Here is a 22733-nt window from a genome sequence, read left to right on the forward strand (position 1 = left end):
CGTAGTTGTGCTGCACAGCCTCTTCAATTCACCAAGTGTGCGGACTTGAAGCGAGCGATGTCGGAGGAGGACAGGGTGGCAACAACAACAACAACAGGGCGCGCTGCTGTCCCGTTAGCATCGCGACGTCCACCGGTCCATGTTGCTTAACTCTGCCGGGCAGAGCACACCCGACCACGCCTCCTGTCCAGTCCAGTCCTGTCCAGAGCCGTCCCGAGGCCCAGCGTGATGGCCGAGGAGGACCCCCAGCAGCAGCCGGACCGCGGGGCGAGGACCCTGCCCGGCCTGCTCCCCGGGCTGCAGGGAGCTGAGGCCAGTGCTCTGCAGCTCAGGATCAAGAACTCCATCTGGTGAGGAGCTGTCTGTCCACACACTGCTGAGCATGGGTTGATGCTGTTGGGGGAAATGACTGAGCCTTTTCACTCACTAAAAGTAGCAATACCATAGTGTAAAAATACTTAATTATAGGTAAAAGTAGACACGTATTATCAGTAAAATGTACTTATATAAAAAAGTAAACAGTCCTGGTTGAGCCCTTGTGATATTATCAGTATATACTGTTATACTGTTACTATTATTATGTTATTACTGATGTATTAATGTCTAGGTACCATACTGTTATAGTTGCTGGAGTTGGAACCAGTTTCACCTATATGCTGCTGGGAAGTTTAGTCATTGCATCATATTTTACGAGATGATTATATGTTTTATATGTAAAATAGTAATCTGCTAAAGTAAATTTAGCTGTCAAATAAATGTTGTGGAGTAAAAACCACAATATTTCCCCTTGAAGTAAATTGGGAGAGAAGTTTAAAGTGGCAGAAGAGTCAAATACTCTCATTACTGAAGTAACTGAAGCACAGTACTTGAGTAAATGTACTGAGTCTCCTTCCACCACTGTGTTACATCAGCAAAAGAAGCACCACCATTATGTTAACACATCACTGCATACAAAATGTCACTAAAGTGAAAGTTCAGATGTATATTAGCAAAGTATGCATGAGTTATTAAAAGTAAAATTCCTCATTATGCATTGTATGTTATATTATCACACAGTATTTAGTTAAATTGGATGTTTATTCATGATTTGCGAGCAGCATTTTAATGTTTGAGCTGCTCAAGAACTTTTTATACTGACAAGTGACTTTTATCTGTAACAGTGGCTCATATTTTATAAGCTGATTATACAGTATGTTTATATCTAAAATATGAATCTGTAGTAAGAAGTAGAGTAATACTAGTAATTAGTATAATAAGGATATAAAGATATATACGTCAGATAAATGTAAGTGGGAAAAAGTAGTTTTATTCCCTCTGAAATGCAGTAGAGTAATAGTAGCATTAAGTTGAAGTCCTCACCAACAACTACCTCAAAGTTGTACTAAAGTACAATGCTGGAGTAAATGTATTAGGTCACATTTCACCAGTCAGTAGTTATTAATATGTAGTTTCTGAGCATCAACACTTGATTTAATGATGAAGGACTGACTGACTGAATGTAAACGTTTTGTTTACATGCACACAGAGAATTTTTGTGTGTAAATGTACAGTTCAGTCTGACTATCTGTTGTTCAGCTTTAGGAGAGGACTGTAGTGGTGATGCACATGGTCAGACGTGTCAGCCTTCTTAAAACTGAACTGTATTATTAATATATGTCAGAGTAGCTGTCTGTTTGGGCTGGTTGTTAATGCTGACAAAACTAAACTAAAAAGATTGTCTTATGATCAAAATCTGTTGATCAGGACTCAGAGTACACTTGTTCGCACATTGTTTTAGGGTCAGCCTCAGCATGCTGGAGTGGCAGCTTGTCTCAGTTTGTTCCTTCTTTACTCCATTTTACTGCACATCTCCCCAGAAAATGTTGTTTCGATTAACTACACAGCATATATTTGACAGCAATAGTCATATTCTGATCATCTTATAAAATATGCTAATACATAAGCAGTTGAAAATGCTACCTACACATTAATGTATCAGTAAGTACACTGTGTTATTGTTGTGTAAGGTAATCTCAATCTTACTGGGTCATTCTTCTTGCATAGTTCTGAGCAACAAAATCATTTGAATGCAGAACTTGTAGTTATATTTGTAAGAAAAGTAGATTTTTTGAGTCTCATCCCCAACTCGTCAAGTGCTGACGCTTTGGGATTGTAGTTCTGTTTGGCCGCCGTCCCAAAGCGTCAGCATTTGATGATCTTACAAATAGGACCTTTAAGTAAAACTCAAACCTACCTCACCATCTCTCGCTTGTTTACTGATTGGTGAAAGGCATTCTCGCAGTAGCAATCTATATTCTGTCTGTCCGTCTGTCTGACTGTATTTTTACTCAGTTATGTCTCCGCTCCCTATTTTCATCATCAAAACACTAACGGCATGCTGAAACCAACAGCTACAGTATATACTGTATGTCCTGCTGCAGTGGGTGAATTAACTTGACATCACTCAGTTTCATTATGCAGAAAACTCATAAAATGTTGAATGCTTAACTCTACTCTTGCAGCACCAATGTAATGTAATCACCAAGATGTGTTTTTGAAAACTGCTTACACGTACCAGACATGAGTATGACCTTTATTTAAATTATTCAAATGATTTTCACACTAGTTTAATTAAAGGTGCTCCCTCAACTCTGACGTCTTTGCCCAGTTTTAGGCTACAAATAACTATTTCCAAAAAATAAGCCAGACAGAATCACAAGACTGTGAGGGACTGTGGTGTATAACATTACAGTTTGAAAGAAGCAGGACTGAAGCCTGTGGGATTTCACAGAATCAAAACTTAATGTGTGAGTGAAAAAACAATCACATAATCAATACATAGAGTGTGTAAAGAGGGTTAAAATTGCTTGGACAAGAAAAAATTGCTATTTTCTTAACAAATGATACGAGTGTATGCTGTCTGTGGTTGTGGTTATTTAAGGCCGTGTTCTGACTGGAAATACCCTTTTATTTCTGAGTGTGAAGGAACATAACATGTCGAAAGGCTGAACTACAAGAAAGCACAACAGTTCAGAGTTGAAATGTCTGCAGGAAAAAACCTCAACCGAAACATGTCACTCTGCTGAGGTCAATAACGTGCTGGGATATTGAATGTTTGTCTCTAAATCATTCACCTTAAAGAGGATTAGAGCATAAATATTGACCTTCTGCTGCTGAGTGGCTCATGGCAGAAGGAGACCATCTTGCAAGTTCAGCAATATTGTCTGTAACTACACCACCACTGTGTCTTCATTTGGAGTAATAGTCTTAAGTGTTACTGGGCTGCTGGTTTGTACTTAAGCCACCCAATCGGAGGCTGACTTACACCTGGATATCATACGTAATGTGATTTGAAGGATCTCTTGTATCAGTTCTTTAGTCCTTTTTCTAATCTAGGTCTCAGGTGTCATTCAGTCTAGCTGCCAAATCTGCCTCACAAACAGCTTAATGGCGGCCTTTCAGTGCAGACAATATCCTTGGCCACCCAGTAACAGTGAATTAAAGTGAACTGTTCTCGTCGTGGCTTAAAGCGTCCGCTGATTCTGACCTGTCCAGAGTCTTTAAATGAGACTTACCTTCTGCCTCGCAGTAAACAACAACCTGGCCTGTCTGCAGATTAGGAGTTAGACGTGGAGATGTTGTTCGTGTAGCTGGTTTGACTCTGATGTTTCGTTTGTTGTTATCAGTATAGAGGGGCGGTGCTGTGGTAGTGGTTCTCAGAGATTATATTTTCATCATTCCATTTCAATACTTTCACTTTCAGCAGTCCACATTTAATATACTACTCTGCTCTTTCGTCGAATTGTGCCCCTTAACAAGCGGTTGATTCCTTAAAATGTGGTTATCAAACACTTAGAGTAGGCAAAGACACGTTCATAATGGAGGCAGGATATTGGATACGGTGTACAAAATGACATGAATCTGCCATTTTCGACTTGTCAATCACAAGGAAGCCGTGCCCCTAAAAAAACATGCCCTGCCTTTTTTTAAAAAAGCAAGTTGTATTAAAGAAGACTTATATCTAGCTATTGAGATCATAAACTTATTAGGAAACTGCGTACTGAGGTAATAAATCAAGTGAGAAGTAGGGTAATTTTCTCATAAGCTTACATAGAATCAGACTTTCTTTTGCAACCAGTCAAGTCACCCCCTGCTGGCCACGAGAAAGAACAAAGGTTTCAGACACTGAAGTATACCAAGTATTGTACCTTGTATTATACAGACAATGGGCAGGTTGTAGTAAGATTTCTGTTGCGTGGCACCTAGTGGCACCTTGTGTCACAAGGTTTATGTCTGTCAACAATGTTAGCACTTTGTTTTGGTGGTCGTCTCGTCAGTTTACTGTGGAAGTGAGACATGAGAAAAGGGAAGTTTCAGGGAAAATGGATCAGCTCTTACTTCAGCTGACCTCAGGTGACAGATAAAGTGGTCTGCCTCAAACAGAAATTTAATGTTAAACGCCATCATGAGACTGATCACAAATTCTACGACAAGTTCGTGGGTTTTCCTCGCTCTCTAAATTGCCATTCAGTCAGCAAAACTTGAATCAGAACCCCTGGTATAGAGCTTTAAGCATAAATTAATTTGCTTTGCATATTTTGACCGAACTCAGCATGTTTACAGAATCTACAGTTTGAGGATGACTATATAATGTGTGTCAGAGAATCACAATAAAACAATTGGTAACACTAGTTTTTTTCCTTTCTTAAAATATGTCTACATAATGGCTAAAGACCCCATGAGCAAAGGGTGAAATTTCCCATTTGTATCATATTCTTCCTACAACATTAAAGTGAAGTAGATTTCTGGAGTGACTGTATATAATTCACTGTCTTTCTGTCAGACACAATGTTACCACAGTGTCTGTCTCTGTCTCTCTCTTTACATATGACAACATGTGTTCCTGGTGGTGGGATACATGACCTGAGAGATGCTGAAGGGAGGGTCGTCTCATACCAAACATACCTCTGCTTTATAAATAAATACACTTTAGACACAAGCACTCATCATGTTACAGCAGCTTCATACTAATTTATTCTATCTCTCTATTTTGCAGCAAATCTGTTCAATCAAAGGTGGAAAACATTCTGGTGAGTATTTTTAATGTCTTTTTCACCTATGAATTGTGCTTTTAATGAAACATTTTTATCTAACTATTATCTGTGAAAGTATTGTTTATAATTTATTCTTTAGCTCTAGCATGTAAAGCTGAAACACTATTGTTTCCTGATGGTTTGATTTCCTTCCGTGCATAATTAAAATAAGAAAAAAGTAAATCTGTTTGCAGCAGCATTTTAGATCAACCTATAGAGGGCGCATCTGAGACCAGACAACTGTACTGAACTACTGGCTGATTGGACTGGCTCAATTTTGACTGTATTTTGATTTCTAGCTATGAAAGTTTAAGATTTGTAAAACTATCCCTGAGCCTGTGGACATAATTTTTTTTAAGGCGGATATCCGCATAATGTAAAATCTGTGGGATGGAGCGGTGTATTCAGGCACAGAGATACTGATGTGCCGCAGTGAGCCGCTATGAATGTTGGCAACAAAGGATTAACCTTTGAGCAGCCTCATGAACAGGTCAAATATGCTATTGTCTGTGGTAGCCGGGATGCAGCTGGATGTTTTGTATATTGGCCATCATTCTCTGCAAGAAAGCAAAATGCTGCATTCACGTGCTCCTCGGATGGGCCCACTTCCCACCTCGGGAAGTCGTTTTTCCAACCTTAGTGTGTTTACGTGCGTCAAGTTGGAATGTGAGAGCGATAAAGATGTCAAGAAGAAGTTGTTTTGCATATCGCTCAGATCGTTTAAGCTAACAGTTACAACCTAAAATTCCATATAACGGATGACATGTGAGCCAAAACTTGATCTGCAATACATGACTTTGATAAACATTTCTTACCACCAACCCAATGTTTACTTTCGTCCGCCATGTTTCAGCATCATATGACGTCAACTCAGCAACTGGTGTGCCATAATTTTCTCCGATTTTCCGAGTCTAGAAGTAGTAGTTGTTCCAAATTGAGGGGGCATTCACATGAATTTTCCATGTCCAAAAAAAAGTTTTTCCAAATATTCCAACACTACATGAACACACAAAAAGGATATCCCAAAATGTTTAACTATTCCTTTAAATTGTATTATTAAATACTCTTTTGGACAAACAATGCAATGCTGACCTCAGATGTGTGTTTGGCATTTCTGTACAACAGTTATTTTTTACTGGCTACTTATCAGCCAACATATGCACTGAAATTACATGTGATTAGCTAAAAAATTGGCTCATACTTTGTCAACTGGTGGTGTAATGGACTGGCTGTAGTTCTGCAGGGCTACAGCAGTGGAACAAATTCAAAACCAATGCCCTAGGTGACAAAACACTTCATCTTGTGTCAGAGATGGTCTACTTCATAGTACACAAAGATGCACATTAACTATTAAAACACAAAGTGTGTATGTGTTTGAACGCTGGTAACATCTTTGTTTCAAGGTAAAGTGAGTTGAAGGGGGGAAGGAGTTCACTGTGCAGAGCTGATGACACAGTAACTTACAGACATTGACAGTCCAAGTCAACAGAGCAGGAAGTGAGTCACACTGAAAAGGCCAACGGTGTCCTCTGAATGATACACAGGAAGGTTTTATCAGGATGGCTTTTGAAATGCAGCCCACGGATAATAGAAAATGCACAATGTCTTTTCCCAGTTAAAAAATGTAAGCGCTTATTAGTAAGAATTATGTGTATGTACATGTATTCTTCATGGCTGATGCTGCTCAGTGTCTGTTATCCTCAGCGTTGGGTGAACTGTGGTCGCCCAACAACAAAGAAGTTAATCAGAGGAGAGCCACAGAATAAAGTTTATTTTTAGGAGCCAATTAGAAGGGAGAACATATATACACATATATGTGAGTGTATTTGAGTGTAGACATGTGTTGGCATAGTGTAGACGTGCCTGTACAGTCACCATGCAGCAAGCTGTCCTGAGAGGAGGGTTAACAAGAGCTGATTCGAGTTCATCTTACAGGCTGTTCTGTTCTACAGAAGCCTGTCTGTCCCTTAGTGTCTGTCACATACACTGTATGTCTGCACATGTTAATGTGTATACAAATGCAGTGTTATGTTTCATAGCTCTGCACTGCTATGGGCTTAAATTTAGAGTAAAACGTTTTTTATGTGCGTTGTGTGGCTCTGACGGGCAGAAAGCTCAATTTTGGTCTTGTCAGACTACAGAAGATTCTTCCAGCTGATTTCAGAGTCTCCAACGTGCCTCCTGGCAAACTATAGCAGAGATGTCCAACAGTTGTATTCGCTGCCTCTAAAGCTTTTAACCCCTTCAGAGGTCTCTTGGTGGCTTCCCTCACTGGTCTCCTTCTTGCACGCTCAGCTTTGAAGACAGCCAGCTCCAGGCGGATTTCAGCTGTGCCATACTCTTTATATTTCTTAATAAGTCGATGCAGCAGAACCAGAGATACTGTCTTTTTTTATTCCATTAAATGTTTATTCAAAGCCTCCAGGTTTGTTTAATTTTCAACTTGAACTCTTCTGAACCGACTGACACTGACTCAAGTGACCTTATTTGTGTCAGTTCATCAGCTTTCGTGCTGCTTCCTCTTTAACCCTCAACTCTCCTCACACATGAAGTAGTACTCCTTTTTGTGGAGTTGCTTAGAGAGTTGCTCCATCTTCATGACTACGACTACTAAAACCAGTTGGCTCAACCGGTGATGATTCATGTTCATTCATGTGAAAGGCTCAATTTATATTTCCTTTTTGCAATTAGTGTAAAGGTCCCATTTCCAATTTCATACTTTTATTTTGGGTGTCTACTACAAAATGTTTACATGCTTACAGCACCTCTCTTCACCCTCTGTCTGAACGCTCCATTTTAGCTCCTGTCTCTTTAAGGCCCCCCTCCCGAAAAGCCCAATCTGCTCTGATTGGTCAGCTCTCACAGGCCTGAGGAGGCTCGTACAGTGTTTCTGTATAGCTGGGGGCGTGACAGAGAGCAATGACTGTATAGTTGTGACATCACAACTTCACAGAAGTCCTGGCAGCTTGTTTAAAGGCAGTTTCTGAATACAGGTTTATAATACGCGTTGATACTTTCATTTATATAGAACCAAGAAAAAAACATGGGAATCTCACTTCCTATAGTATAGAACATTTTTTTGTTCAGTTATTTCTTTATAAATTTCCAGCACATAAATATAATCAAAAGACAAAATGGCACTTTTAAATCACTTTGAAGAGACCTTTTACAAATGTCCCTTCAAAGACCTTTGTAAGAGACTTTTGAAGAGACCTTTTACAAAGGTCTCTTCAAAGTCTTTTACAAAAAATGCCTCCTTAAATCTGCTTTGACTCAATGTTGCAAAAAAATACTTACAATGTGGGTGAATCCTCTTTTAATCGGCACTGTATATGTTACTGAATTCACTCCTGTTGGGTTAAAGTACTGCTTGGTGTTGCTGCCATCTAAACCGGCAGCATTTAAACTGCTCCCTCTTCACGCTCTCATGTTTCTTTTTCACCTTTGAAGAACGTAGTGAGAAGAGCTGAAGACCGTTAGTAGCTCAGAGGGCCGTGCTGAGGAGGTTTAGTTTGTCGTGTATCGTATGTGTTGGGTATGAATGAATGAGAGGGAGAGGTGACAATGCAAAAATCATCATGTGTAGACATGATCCAGAGTATGTGTTGTTTAATGTACCAAAGTACTGGTATGTTGGTTCATGTCCTCTGGCTGCTGGTTGTATGTTTGTAAAGGCAACATTTATTTGAGTTATTGTCTTGGAGAAGCCTCTGTATGTTTGCTACTACAGTCACATGTGTACTGAGAATTGGTCAGGATCAAAGTTCACTCTTTTACGGTTAAAAGTAAGATGGCACGGTCTGGATTCTCTGGAATAGGCGGAGAAACTCTCCGGCTTGTTTGTAATTTATTTAGCTAATCTGAGTCGTCTTGGGCAAAACTAAATCCAGAATGCAGCGACGGTGTCCCAACAAAATAGTGCTGGGGGAACTTTTTTTGCATGTGGAGCGTTGAGCCGTGGCATTAAAATGGCTGAATACCCACAAAAGAAAAGACAAGGCAATCAGGTCAGGGTGACTTGCCGATATCAGTGTGTAGATTGCTTGCTCGGAGGTTTTTGTTGTTGCTGTTTAATGTAGAGCCGGGAAAAGTGCTAACATGCAGATAGCGGAAGGGAGGAGACTGCCGCCTGAAGTAGGCGCCCAATGGCAGGCTTTACACCAACAGTCTACATGCTGTGAGTCAGATTATCTTGTGAGTGACGCGGTAATTTCTTGTGAACTCCAAATGTGCAGTATTTTCCCACTACACTGTACCAGAGTTCATTGTAGTCCATCCAGCACAAACACACAAACATAAGCCTGCTTGTGGCTCAAGAGGAAAAGTCAAAGTATCACCAAAGAAAGTTGGAAACCATGAATGGTGCAAACAATAATTGAGATATTGTGAGACAGTGGCGGAGAAACCAACCCGCAGATTAACATAGTTGTGCAGTGCAGCTAAAAACATGAATAACTTAACAATCAGTCCTGTTTACTTTTGTAAACTCTCCAAGAATCACTCCCTCTTTTGCTGTGTTTGCTCCCCTGTGCAACAGGATGAGCTATACTTTTAAATCCTAGTTTGTGCTGATAAACAGTAAGGACAAATATTAAAACACCTCTTTTTATTTCTACAGCAAGATGTGGAGAAGTTCTCAGACATTGAAAAACTCTACCTCTACCTTAAGTTGCCTTCTGGTCCGAGCACTAACACTGATAAAAGGTAAGACTACACCTGCTCTCTGACAGTCTTTACAGGACAATGACCAGTTAATGAAATATTTATGAAACAGAAAATCCCTTAAATGATCAGTCATTGATAGTGGCTTACATTTCGGTTCACTATTGTGTTAAAAAAATGTTTATCATGTGAAATTATATATACACACAGATCTTAAATTAGCTTTGGTCACATCTCAAGACTGAGGTTACCCTGACTTGACTCAGTTAAGGTGTTGTTTCTTTTGCTGTGTCATTTGTTGATTAATCAGTGATGATAAATCATCTTTTCTCAGTGACCAGAGCGCCCTGTCATCGAGCCGCACACAGCAGATGCATGCGTTCAGCTGGATCCGCAATCACTTAGAGGAATACCCAGAGACCTCTCTCCCCAAACAGGAGGTCTATGATGAATACAAGTAGGTATAATCAGAAAGTTCTCGAATGCTACATGTTACATTTTCTGAAATGAGAATAATGTTTCCGTCACTAAAATAACCAATTTCAAGCTGAGGCTTTATTGGTAGTCTATTATTAAACACATGAAGATCATATATAACAGAGAATAAATCAAACTTTTTTTCATTATTTAACTGTAGGCTTGACTATTTATTTGAATATTTATCGCTGGTTTTCACCCTTTGAATAGATAACAGCTTCTAATGTTTGAGATTCTTTCTCCTCTGAATTGCCGGCGGCTAAAGCGTCAGTATAAATAGACTCTGCAGGCATGGGAATCACAGAGAGCAGCATGTGTCGGTAATATTAGAATGGAAAGTCTGAGACAGCCATTGAAATGCTCTGACAGTATTATGTAACTGTCTTTTTAACTCTACCAGATCAGAAATACAGTGCCCTCCAGAAATATTGGCGCCTTTAGGACCGACAGGTGAAAAGGCTTTAAAGAGACACAATGTGCATCGCTTTAAAACTACGAAAACATTTCGTTTTGTACAATAAATCAGTTGTATGTGTCACAATCTTTAGTGAAGTCTTTCTTAAGGAGTTGTTTTATTTTACATTTAAGGTAGCTGATATTCACATATTTTCCTGCCACATGCTTTTACTCTGTGTTTGATCATTTATTTGAAAAAAAACACACCTTTTAGTTTAAAATAGCACAAAGGAAACATTTGAAGATTAACACCTGCACACACACGCACACACACACTATTAAGCCATTTGTGTGCTCTGAACCTGCACTGAACCAGAGTTCAGAGCTGAAACTCAACTGTACCTGATAAGCAAACGGAAAGAATCTATGTCAGAAGGCTCAATGTAGATGTTTCACCAAAACAAATGTTGTCAGTTAACTCAAGTCCTGCTCTGCAATGACTTAATTTATGTTACATACATCCACATGTCTGTATGGTTCATACTCTGGATAGATATCTATTTTAGATGGGACTTTGGATGAAGCAGAATCAACCTCAATACAATCCGATTCTTCATACTTAAGGCTCATTTATGCTCGTATCTGGACGTTTTTTGAAAGGATACAGAAGAACGGAGCAGTAACTGCAATAGTCATGCAGGCTAGTGTAGCAGTGTAGCCAATAATTCAAACAAGACATGAAAAGATGTTTTAAAAATAGCAGAACTTTTTGAGAAGAGGTCATTTGAGTTGGTGAGAAGTTTTAAACATCTGTATGATGTAACTTCGGCACAGAGACAAACAGTTACCACAGAACAGATGGGAAGAGACTGGACGATGGTGATGGAAAGCGGAGGTCCGTGTGAGCCTGATTTCACTCTGAGCGGCATTCTCTGGTGGTTGTATTTCATAAATGAGCCTTTAACTTTATATATTAAACCATTAAATCTGCACTAACTGATTCGACAACTTGAGGGCAGCACAGGAGGCTGTAAACGCAACATTGACATCACCTTATAAAGTTGATATAGTGAATTCGTCAGCAAAGAGAGCAACGTTACCTGTCATGTTTCTGACCATGTGATACATTTTAGTCCAATATTCACTCTCTTTAAACTCTGTGTTTGGTCTCCACCAACTCCTGAGAAAAATGTATTTTTAGCTTCTAATTGATCTTCTCTGCGAGTCGCTCCAAGTCCTAGTCACTAACTTTTCTCGGGTGGTGATGCTGGACAGGAAGTGTTGGAGAGCAGCTGCCTGCTGCGGTTTAAACAGACACTTCTGAGAGCTGAGAGAGTGAAATAAAACATTAAAATGATGGGCCGTAAATCCAAAACAAATAGGCCGAAAGATGCTAAAACTCTGCAGAGTCATAATAAGGTGATAATATGGTTCATATCACTATGATCGATGATTGGCATAATACAAGTCATTCAATCAATTGTTAATATGAAAATGTTTATTAGTGCAGCTTTAATTGATCTGACCGATATCAGCACATTGTTATGAAAAAGTCACATTGAATTTTAGAGTAGATAAAAATTAAACTTTAAAGACTTTTATCATATCAAATCAATTTTATTTATAAAGGGCAAATTCCCAACAAAAGTTTTCTCATGACACTTTTGGAGCAGGTCTAGACCGCACTCTTTAATTTAATTAATTCAAAGAGACCCAACAGTTCCCCCCATGAGCAAGCACTTGGCAACAGTGTTGAGGAAAACCTGCAGACCTGCACTCATGATATCACCTCACATTCAAATTCTCCATTCTTACTAACATTTATTTTGTGATGTCTTTCAGGAGCTTCTGTGACAATCTGAACTACCACCCGCTGAGTGCTGCAGACTTTGGAAAGATGATGAAAAATGTCTTCCCGAACATGAAGGCGCGTCGACTTGGCATGAGAGGGAAATCTAAATATCCTTGACTGGAATGGGTTGTAACAGTCTGGCCTCTGTCTCTGGTCTCAGACCATCTGCTGTTGCAGTTCATAAGCTCTCTAAATATAGATGTGAAATGAAATAAAGTCCCCCTCTGCCTCTGAAGCAGAGGCATAATACAGAGGCCCCTCGGGGGAGTCACTGTGATCTTGACCTTCATGAAAAAGGGAACTTTTTTTTTTTTGCAAAACTTGGTTCATATTAATGACTGTCTGTCATTCATGTTAATTAAAAAAGTAATTCATTTTATGAATTATTATGTTACTTAAAATGTTAACTTGTTGAAGGAGTTTTGCTTTGAACTCATATTAGCAAACTGTCCGAGGACTAAAGGATTTATTTTAATTAATACAATAAGTCATGTAATCAAAAAGATCCCAAAAAAGAACTGGATCATCAGTCATTTGAGACCTTATGTCTACAAATGACTGCAAATTTAAAAGCAGAATCTGGACCATTAAACCTGCTACCACGCTCAAATCAGACATAAGCATTTCAACATAGACTGCAACTTAAAAATTGATGTATTTAGACAACTGCTCTCTAATTAAAGCCTTATTCGAGGGGCTTGAACTAAGATACAATGTGCAATAAAAAGTACTGACACATTTTGATTTTTGCAGAAAGTACCAGGTGCTTTTTCTGTCATTCATCAGTGACTACAACTAAATGTTATACATCTGCTAAGCTAATAGTTTTAGATGTCATTACATGTATGAATTATTGACATTTATTATTGACTAGTTGATAGGGTAATTGTCTCCCCAAAGTGGTGTATATATGGTTTAATACAAGCATATGTTTGTTTTCTGCAATCAGTTTGGAGTTTTTGATCTTAACACCAGCTTACATATTGCTATAGTGGACTAAGGAAGAGGCCCTTTGTTCACATGCCATCTTTACCCACTCTGGATCTGCATAAAACAGGCGACGGAGTAAGCAACGCTTTATTAATATCTCAGAATAATCTTAAATTTGTATTCTGACTCCATTAGTGTCACTGTCCTGTTTTGCAGTGTATCACATATTTAACTGCTTATCTCTTGTGTGCAGCTCCAGTGTGATGTCTTAGAGTCAGCGGGCCAGCTGAGCAGCATACAGGAGGACGTGCGGTTTGCAGCCTGTGATCTGGTGTGCGAGTGGGCCCAGAAGGTTTTGAAACGACAGTTTGATGACGTGGAAGACTTGGCTCGCTTCCTAATTGACAGCCATTACATCAGCAACAAGTCTTTGGCAGCGCTCACTATTACAACCGGCACAGCAACAGGTAAGAGACAGTTTACATCAGCTTCATGCCTCCCGTCTAAAAACTGGTCGATATTGGCATCTAGTGGCAGCTGCCTGTTACTGCACTTTAATTCCAGTTTGTTTTCATAAGGACAGCCGTATGTAGCTAATGTGGACAAAAAAAATAAACAAATAAATATAGGTTAAGGTGTTGTCTAATGATCAAAACCTTTTTGTACATGTAACTCAAGCTTAACATATTTACACATTATGATGATGAGGTCATTACTTTTGACCAATAACAGTGCTATGCATCTAAATCCCTGTTTCCTTTCTTCAGAGGTGAACACTCCACAGTCAGTCTCAGCATTCGTCCCCACCGCCGAGGCTCACTCCTTCCAGCCTCATGTGACCACCCTGTCCTCACCTTCTGTCGATGCGAAGCAGCAGCTCCAGAGGAAGATCCAGAGGAAACAACAAGAGCAGAAGCTGCACTCACCTTTACCTGGAGAGGGACAAATTAGGAGGGCTGATGATGGTGTGCCTTGTGCCAGCCCCACTCCTCTGTCTCCTCAGACAACCATCGGCATTGTGGTCGCAGCGGTCCCAAGCCCCATCACGGTGAGAAAGCAGGACTCTAAGTGTGTTAAAATAGTATATTATAGTTTTTTAAACCCTTGTGTTTCATAAAAATGACAATACATGTGAGTGTAAGTGAGTATCTTTCTTCAGATATGAGTTTAATGCTGCCATTTTTAGAAAACACACACATTTATTTAGCTGTAGCCATTGTGGAGTTCATATGTCATCCATTGGCATTCAACAAATGCAAACCAAGATATATAGACAATTTTCAGTCACTCTGTAAATCGTAAGTCATACTATTAACTTAATCTGCTTAAAGAAACACTCCAAACATCCCAAAAGAAAATGAAAACTGTACTGTTTTTCCATTTTGCACTTAATATAGACTTTATTTTGCTGCAGCACTACGCAGATGCAGAACACTATTATATCAACAATATCATGTCACTTTCGGGGTCTATTCATAACATGCATTTATATTTATGTACATCTTGATGCAGTTCAAATTTCAGTTTTATTTTTATGTTGCATTGCATCCTAACATAATTGTAGTACCTGTCAGATGACAAAGAATGATATTCCTGAATAGCTAACCCTGTCCTGAAAATACAGGTCCTGCCTCATTTTCACAAATTTATGTACGGCAACAAAACTGTGCAACAGTAAGCAGTACTTTCCTCACAAGTAATGAGAGTCGAATTATAAAAAATCAGAACATTACATTTCGGATACAAACTTTAACATTACAGTTTGAGAATTGACAGGTAGAAATATGTTGTCAGAAACCTTCTGAGTGTTGTCTAGAGCTCACTTGTTTCTTTTCTCTCTGCAGGTACAGAGAAGCAGGCAGCTGATGTCGCCCAGTCCAATGGGAACAGTAGAAAACAAAATGCTGCCTCTTAACTTCCAAATGTTGACCCAGCCGGTTCAGGCAGTGAAACAGAGCCCCAAAACCCCACAAAATATTCTAACCAGTCCCATGGGGGAACGCACTGCTCGGCAGCGATATGCGCAAATTCTGCCCAAACCTTCGGCTGCGACTGCCATCACTTTGCGCTCGCCCTCCACCATGATCATCGGCAACAACCCCATTAAGACTGTGATGACTACATGTCATGTCAGCCCAGTCAGCTTGGTCAAGATGACAGCCATATCGCTTGCACCCACCGGCAGCAATACCACCACTTCCTCTCTGCGGCCGGCTTCTGCAGGCATCAGCAGCTCCGCAGTTGCAGAAGACGTCAGCTGCAATCAAAGCATGAGGAGCACTTCTGCAGTCCCCATTCTGGCCCCGGTGGCCAGGCCGATGCAGGCTGCTAACACCCCTAACATCGATGTTGAAATGGAAGTTGAAGCTATACATAAAAACAGCCAAATGCAAAATCCTAGTAGTCTGATTTTGACTCAACGAGCAATGACAAACAGGGCTGGAGGGGCCGTACAGAGGGCTGCCAGTGTGCCCATACCCCAGACGAGAGGCTTCCTGAGTCTGGAGGAAACACCCAGCACTAATTGCAGTGGAAGGTCCTGCTCAGGCACTAACACTGTGGCAGCCACTGAAAGCAGCAATAATAGCGTTGATAATACAAGCACTTTGCACTTAACTCCCTGCAATCAGAATACAAGTGCTGTTTCTTTACTGAACACCGTCAGAACACCTTCATGTGGGGAGGGCAGCAGTGTAACATCAGCAAAGGAAGGTTTCCTGTCCACTAAGAGCCTCAGGAAACGCTCAAGCCTCAGTCCTGACTTTTCGCCAGTCAAAAGGGTATTTATGCCCCAGCAGTCAGTAGAGGGAGCTGCTGGGCTTGGATATGGGATTAGAAATGTGGTTGGCAACATCCAAAGACCAGGAGCTCCTACTAGACCTGAAAGTGCACCAGTGTCTAGGGAGGTAGAGATGAAAATGAACTCGTCCACTCAAGTCCATGCACTCTGCACTTCCTCTTTCAGAGCCAGTGGCTTCTACTCTGTTGCCAAAACACAGGGCTCAATGCAGAGGAAAAATACCTCCACTGTTGTGGAAACTGGCACCTCGGTCAGTCACGCATTAATACAGCAACACCAGGGGCACACAATGGCTAATGTGCATAATAACCCTGGCCTCCAACAACATTCAGGTGTGAGTGATGTGAGGAGTTCAACCACGGGGAGCCTGGAAGGAGCTCAACAGCAGACCTACACTCAGTCCAACCTCGCAACTGAATCCTTGGAGTTTTTTGATCAAGCTTCATCCTCGAGCCAGCTCCCTATGCAGACGGATACAGACTACTTTCCCTTTGATGATGATGTGACTCAGGACAGCATTGTGGAAGAGCTGGTGCAGATGGAGGAGCAGATGAAACTCAACAACATGCAGGAGTTCGGAGGCTGTGTCACGCTGCAAGGCCAACAGGCGCTGATGCCAGATAATGTAACGTCCACTAATCAGACCATGACTGCTTTCTATAATGCTGCAAACAGCCACAGCAACCCGATCCACACTCCAACACCGACACCCACTCCTACACCCACATCAGAAATGATGGGAGGATCCCAAGGTCTCACCAGAGAGAGCCCCTGCTCCCGCATTGCCTCTACAACCCCTGTGGACAGTGCGCTGGGAAGCAGTCGTCACACCCCAGTTGGTACTCCACTCTCCAACTGCAGCAGCAATGTGCCTCCCAGTCCAGTGGAGTGCAGAAACCCGTTCGCATTTACACCCATCAACTCCAGCATCACTGGTTTCCATGACGGCAGCACCGTCTCCAGCAGCCCTGTCAAGCCCATGCAGAGACCGATGGCCACCCATCCCGACAAGACTCGGCTGGAGTGGATGAACAACAGCTACAACAGCAGCAGCAGTGGGAGCTTGAACAAGTCAAACAGTGGAATGGGAATTCTCCCCAGCTATCAAGGCCTCATAGGTGATCATTTTCAAAAGCCTCACGCCTTTGCTGTCCCTCATGCACGCCACCACGACAGCCATTTTGGCCGCTTGACTCCAATCTCGCCTGTGCAGCAGCAGATGGCTAGCATGGCCAAGCAGGAGGGTTTTGCTGTGCCTGCCCCTCTGGATAACAAAACCACCAACTCGCCTGCTCTAACTTCTCGATGTCGCAGCGTAAGCCCCGCCGTGCATCAGAGGAATCTGAACACAGGAAACCTTCCCTATATCCCTCGATCAGTAGTGTCCCCTTTCAACTTGCCTGTGACGCCCGAGGTGTTAAACATCTTTGCAAACAGCCAGACAAATCTCGGGGTGAGCAGCATGGCTCAGAGGAGCCATTCTGTGCCTCTTAACGTCATGATGCAAACTGAAGTCCTGCCCACGCCAAGCCAACAATGCAACGGCAAAAACATCACCAATGTCCTTCTGAACAAGCTGGATGGGGACCAGGATGACACTGTGCGGGGTCTGGGCATCAATAATTTACCCTCCAGCTACACTGCACGTATGAACCTCACCCAGGTCCTCGAGTCTGACCCCAACCTCTCCTACAGCGACAACCAGCTCAGCCTGATGACCTCCGACTCCACCAGCAAGTTGCAGAGGCCAAATTACCTCATGGAAAATGCTATTAACGAACAAATGATTCTCTCAGCAGGTGACAGCCGAGCCTCTGGAGAGCAGCGTGGACATCAGGCCCAGTCTATGCTGTTGTCTTTGAGTTCACAGCAGCATCAAGAAGAGCTGCAGCAGCACCAGCAGTTGGACTTCAGCCGCACTGTGAAAGACCTCCTGACAGACAACAGCCTTACTGCTGGCAACCAGCTCATGGAACAGGTGTCGGAGCTGACTACAGGTGGGGCAGATTTCCCCTGTGAAATCAGAATGACATCAGAGCTCTCCAGCAGCATCAATGACCTTAACGCACTGGACACAAACCTTCTGTTTGACCCCAACCAGCAGCAAGGGCAATATCAAAACACTGCTGCAGAGGAGGAGCTGGCGAATGATGTGCTGTTTCAGCAGATTACCAGTGAGGCGGCACATTCAAGTGGCCTCGACTGGCTGGAAAACAAAGATCATCCGACTGTTGGGTTGATGGGTTGAGAATATTTTTTATTTAACATGTTGAACATGTTAAATCTGTGGTTTGTTTTATTTATTTTCAGGCATTTACATTTTATAATGCAACACTGGACACTTTGAGGTTTGTCCAGTTTAAGTGCCAGGCTGAACTGCTATGATGCTGCAACACTCTGATTAAAATGCTGGTCATTTCCCTTTAATCAGAGAACATCACCTCACGTTGTGTGATCAAGAGCATTTCCAACAAGTAAACAAAGGTTACTGAGCAAAAAAGACCCAATCCTAATCCTGCTTTTTTTAAATGCTTTGTTTCATATTTCAGTCAAAAATGATAACAGAGCCATGGATGTCTTCATTTATAGATATGTGGAAATGAATGAAACAAGATGAATATTAATAAGCATTTTGCAACAACAAGATTTCTTTATATCATTGTGTCTAGATATTGGTAACTGCAAGCCTTATCTAACTGAAGGATAAGGCGCAAAATATATTTACTGCTGAACTAATTATATGTCATAAATGAAACATTTGTGTGCAATGTAAAAACTGGAAGCATCGCAGGTTATCTTTGTCAGAGCTTTAACTGTCCGTCTGGTGTCTGAAAAAAATATTATCAACAAGACAGTTTACAGAAATATCATTTAGTGACAAAAACATAGAATCAAATTCAGCCATTTAATATTCCTATGATCTCTCATCACTGATGTTCACGTTGATTGAGTGCAGGAAGAGTATCTGTTAATACTTTTAATTGTACTAATTCAAAATGTGCTACTTTAGCTCTGGTGCAGCATCCTCTCACACAATGTCCTGCCTACAACACTATCTGATTGGTAACACGTCACAATTAAAAACTTATAGGCACTTGAATCTGCAAAGTAACTAGTAACTAAATTGATCAAATAAATGTAGTGGAGAGCCAATAAATTAAATTTAAAATTTAAAGAGCCAAGTCAACCTCTCATATGATTTGGCTTATATTGCACATTGTTTTGTTTGACAAGCCACCTTTTGCAAAAATGTGTCCATACATAGATCCATAGATATTTTAAGAAATATCAGCAATACACTATAAGGAACAAAATAATAACATTGTAGACACCTCGAGCCAAGAAGAATGACCTCTGTCCTGTAATGGGTTAGGGTCCATAAATAAGCTTTAATTATGTATTGAGTATTTATATGGCATTGATATGGTAGTCATGTCACACCAGGCATCGTAGTACGTACAAAATGAAAGGTGCCCATCAAACAGGCAAATAGGAAATAACCACTGGTTGGAAAAAGGGGATAAAATGTATTAAAGAAACCATTTACCGAAGAACTACAGTAACCCCCTAGAATGGGAGGTTTTTGCACTTTTAAAGAATGAATCTTGTATAAAAGAAGAATTTTGAGATGGTAAAAAAATAATAATAATGCATATTGTATTGTGTGCAAATTACTCCTTTGAGTTAAGATGAAGGTTTTCATTTAAAAATGACAAAATGGACGTAATAGTTTTGGTTCCTACTGTAGCACTCATGATACTGCACTGACAATCTGTAATACTTGTGTTTCTTTACATAAATGCACTGTTCAGCTTTGGATGACGGAGGAGTATTTTTCACTGCACACCCTGAGATATAACAGCTAATCAACTGATCAAATGTGAAAGTCTTGTTTTCCACCGAGTATGATCTGCGTGTAAAGGGTTTTGGTTTCTGAGCCTTATGTCCATACCAAAGACTTTTAATATAACCTGAAATAACATGCACTGAGATCAATCTACTGTGTGATGGACATAGCCATAACAAATAATATGAATGATAAAATGAGAATTAAGTAAAATATTTGTGACGTTTGCAGCACTGGAAGTCCTGTCTTTATAAAATCAGGACATCAAGGATTTCTTTGTTTACTATTGTTGATGCTTTTGTAAATGCAAAAGGAAAATAATCTTTTTATGGGGGCAAAAAACACTGTAATGTGTTCATTCTGTGTTAGCATTAGATCCCTGAGTGTGTTTGTATTATTGGTCACACTGACATTATTTGTTGTACAGATTAGAGGTGTGGCCTGTTGTTCAGTGTGATTTTGTTTTACTATTTATTCAGAGTGTGTTGTTTGTACAGAAGGTGTAACCTTGCAAACCATATAACCTTGTGAACTCACACTAATCTGACTTGCACTGTTATGAGGTTTTTTAGCCTACTTTTTAAGTGTCATAGCATATTATCACGTATCATATGCAGTTCTTTTCTGCAACATGATATTCGGTTAATAATGAATAAGAACTGGATTTTGGCAGAAAATTATCCCAGAAGATATTTGCACACGTTTTAAAATGTGGGAATCAGAGTATCCATATTTATATGGTGTAATACTAATGTCATGATATATTAAAACTTCTGTCAAAGCAGATTATATCACTGTAGTAGATAATCTCATTTGGAGTATAATTTAATTTAGGCAAACCTTTCTTATTTATATTCAGTTTTTGAATCTGTTCTCTCAGTTTAGATGTTTCTCTTTATTGTGTCTGTGAAAACATTTGCATTTATTTGGTTAGCACTGACGTTTGTGTTACATTAAGCCTTTACCCTTCCTCTTGTTCAAAGTGGTTCAGAGCTGTAGAACTGCCCTCCACTGTTGTGTTGCTGTGCTCGGTGTACAGACGATTTTCTTTTTCTTTCTTTTTTTTTTTTGCATTTTAGCAAGTGCTTTTAAAGAGGAAGTGCTTGTTGATACTCATTTTTAAAGACTTTTTAAAACTAATAAACATTTTTAAGTACATCGGTATCCGGGAGTCAGTGTTTCTTTGATATCATCATAAGAGACTCTGGAGTTTTGGTAAGTAGCTAACTTGTTGGCATTTGTTAACTATTCACTGCACCCTACGCTGTCATGCAGCTGGTACCCTTTATTTATTTTTTTGAGAATCACTAAAAACTTTGCAGAAAATAAAAAAATACAGTACTGGGTACCAACAGTGGTGTACTCAGGTTGTTTGAGGGGCAGGGGCAAAAAAGTACAAAAAAAGGCACCAGCTGGATTTGGTGGGGAATTATAAACAGATGAAGCCGAGCAATGTCTTCACTGCGTTGATCGTCCATGGAATTAGACACTGATATTTTCAGAAAATAAAAAACTGGGCTGATTTGTAGTCTCTGTTGCAATCCATGAGAATCAACAGACTGTAGTGTTTCCATGTTTTAGTATTGGATCAGTGTGCTAGGTGCCTCAATAGACGTTTTCAAAGCAGACATTTTTCTTCATGTCCTTTTCTTGCTTTGAAAAGTCAAAATGTCTGCTGTGAAATAGTTAGGCATACTGATATATAGTGGGGGGAAAAAATTGCGATCTGAGAAGATTTTTTTTTCAAGATTCGCCATTCAATTGTCCACAGAGGTGTTTTAACAAACCTGATTAATGCTAGAGTCAGACATCGTACACATTTATTTAAGTCGTATGACCATCAGCCGGCATGCTGGGTACGAGGACCTTGGAGGTGTAACACTTAAATGGAACACAGTTATTTATTTTTGCTCTATTTTTCCTGCTATGATTTGTCCAAACGTCTGCTGTTAAAACTCCCAACATGTCTCAAACTAGCTGCCATCTGTGCAGGAGTTTAATTCGCTAGAATAATTGAAAACACCTGTGTGGTTGTGAAGGATCTTTGAAGATGACTTAATAAATATCAATAGCAAGGACAGAGGTAAGTAAAATGGGAAAAAGAAAATTGGTAAGATAGAGGTCAACATTTGTAGCTCCCACACCTTTGAAATGTAGTGAAGTATAAACATGGAAATACTCAGGTAAAGTCCCTCAGAAATAACGTAAATGTACATTTATTATTCATTTACCCCTATGTGTTGAGGTGTAATAATATTAAACCTGTGCTGGATCTGGGCTCCAGCCGTCTTGCTATGAGTAACTTGACCTCTCTTGTTGTTTGTGCAGCAGCACTAAACACCAGCACCGTGCTCTGTCTGAGCTCAGCTTACTGTTTGATTGATGACAGCCCAAGCGTCTCTGCCCTTTTCTAACCATCTACTGTTTATGTTTCTGCAGACAGTCTTTGAGCCACAAGTGTGGTTGCACACCATTAATTACTAATGCAGGTTTTCTGAGCTTCCAGCTTCCCAATTTCCAGGCAGCAACTGCTTTCAGTTTCATCACATTAAATTCAGTTTCAATGATAAATCACATTTCAGAGACTAGAGCTACACATTTTTTATTATTGAGTCAGCTGCTGCCCTTAAACTACCCAACAGTAGAGTAAGGGGTTGCAGCAGTATACCCTTTTCAAAATAAACGTGGCATGAACAT

At 40.4% G+C, this 22733-nt stretch overlaps 1 protein-coding gene across 1 annotated transcript; it reads left to right on the forward strand.

Annotated features, from left to right (window-relative positions):
- Positions 1-156: 156 nt before the first annotated feature.
- Positions 157-21200, forward strand: LOC311258628 (DNA-binding protein RFX7-like). The gene is made up of 9 exons (XM_084355083.1): positions 157-350; positions 5036-5069; positions 9691-9776; positions 10069-10191; positions 12450-12566; positions 13440-13524; positions 13643-13856; positions 14157-14437; positions 15234-21200. The coding sequence occupies exons 1-9, from the start codon at positions 229-231 to the stop codon at positions 18435-18437; spliced, it is 4266 nt and encodes a 1421-aa protein (XP_084211209.1). The 5' UTR covers positions 157-228; the 3' UTR covers positions 18438-21200.
- Positions 21201-22733: the final 1533 nt, after the last annotated feature.

The sequence above is a fragment of the Pagrus pagrus genome, assembly GCF_965226575.1.
Source record: "Pagrus pagrus genome assembly, chromosome: 1".
Classification (NCBI taxonomy): Eukaryota; Metazoa; Chordata; class Actinopteri; order Spariformes; family Sparidae; genus Pagrus; species Pagrus pagrus.

Excerpts from the sequence above, each read along its gene's own strand:
- LOC311258628 (XM_084355083.1), top strand. The coding sequence starts at position 229 with ATGGCCGAGGAGGACCCCCAGCAGCAGCCGGACCGCGGGGCGAGGACC. Across the intron at positions 9,777-10,068 it reads AGCACTAACACTGATAAAAG|TGACCAGAGCGCCCTGTCAT; the intron begins GTAAGACTACAC and ends ATCTTTTCTCAG. Across the intron at positions 14,438-15,233 it reads CGGTCCCAAGCCCCATCACG|GTACAGAGAAGCAGGCAGCT; the intron begins GTGAGAAAGCAG and ends TTCTCTCTGCAG.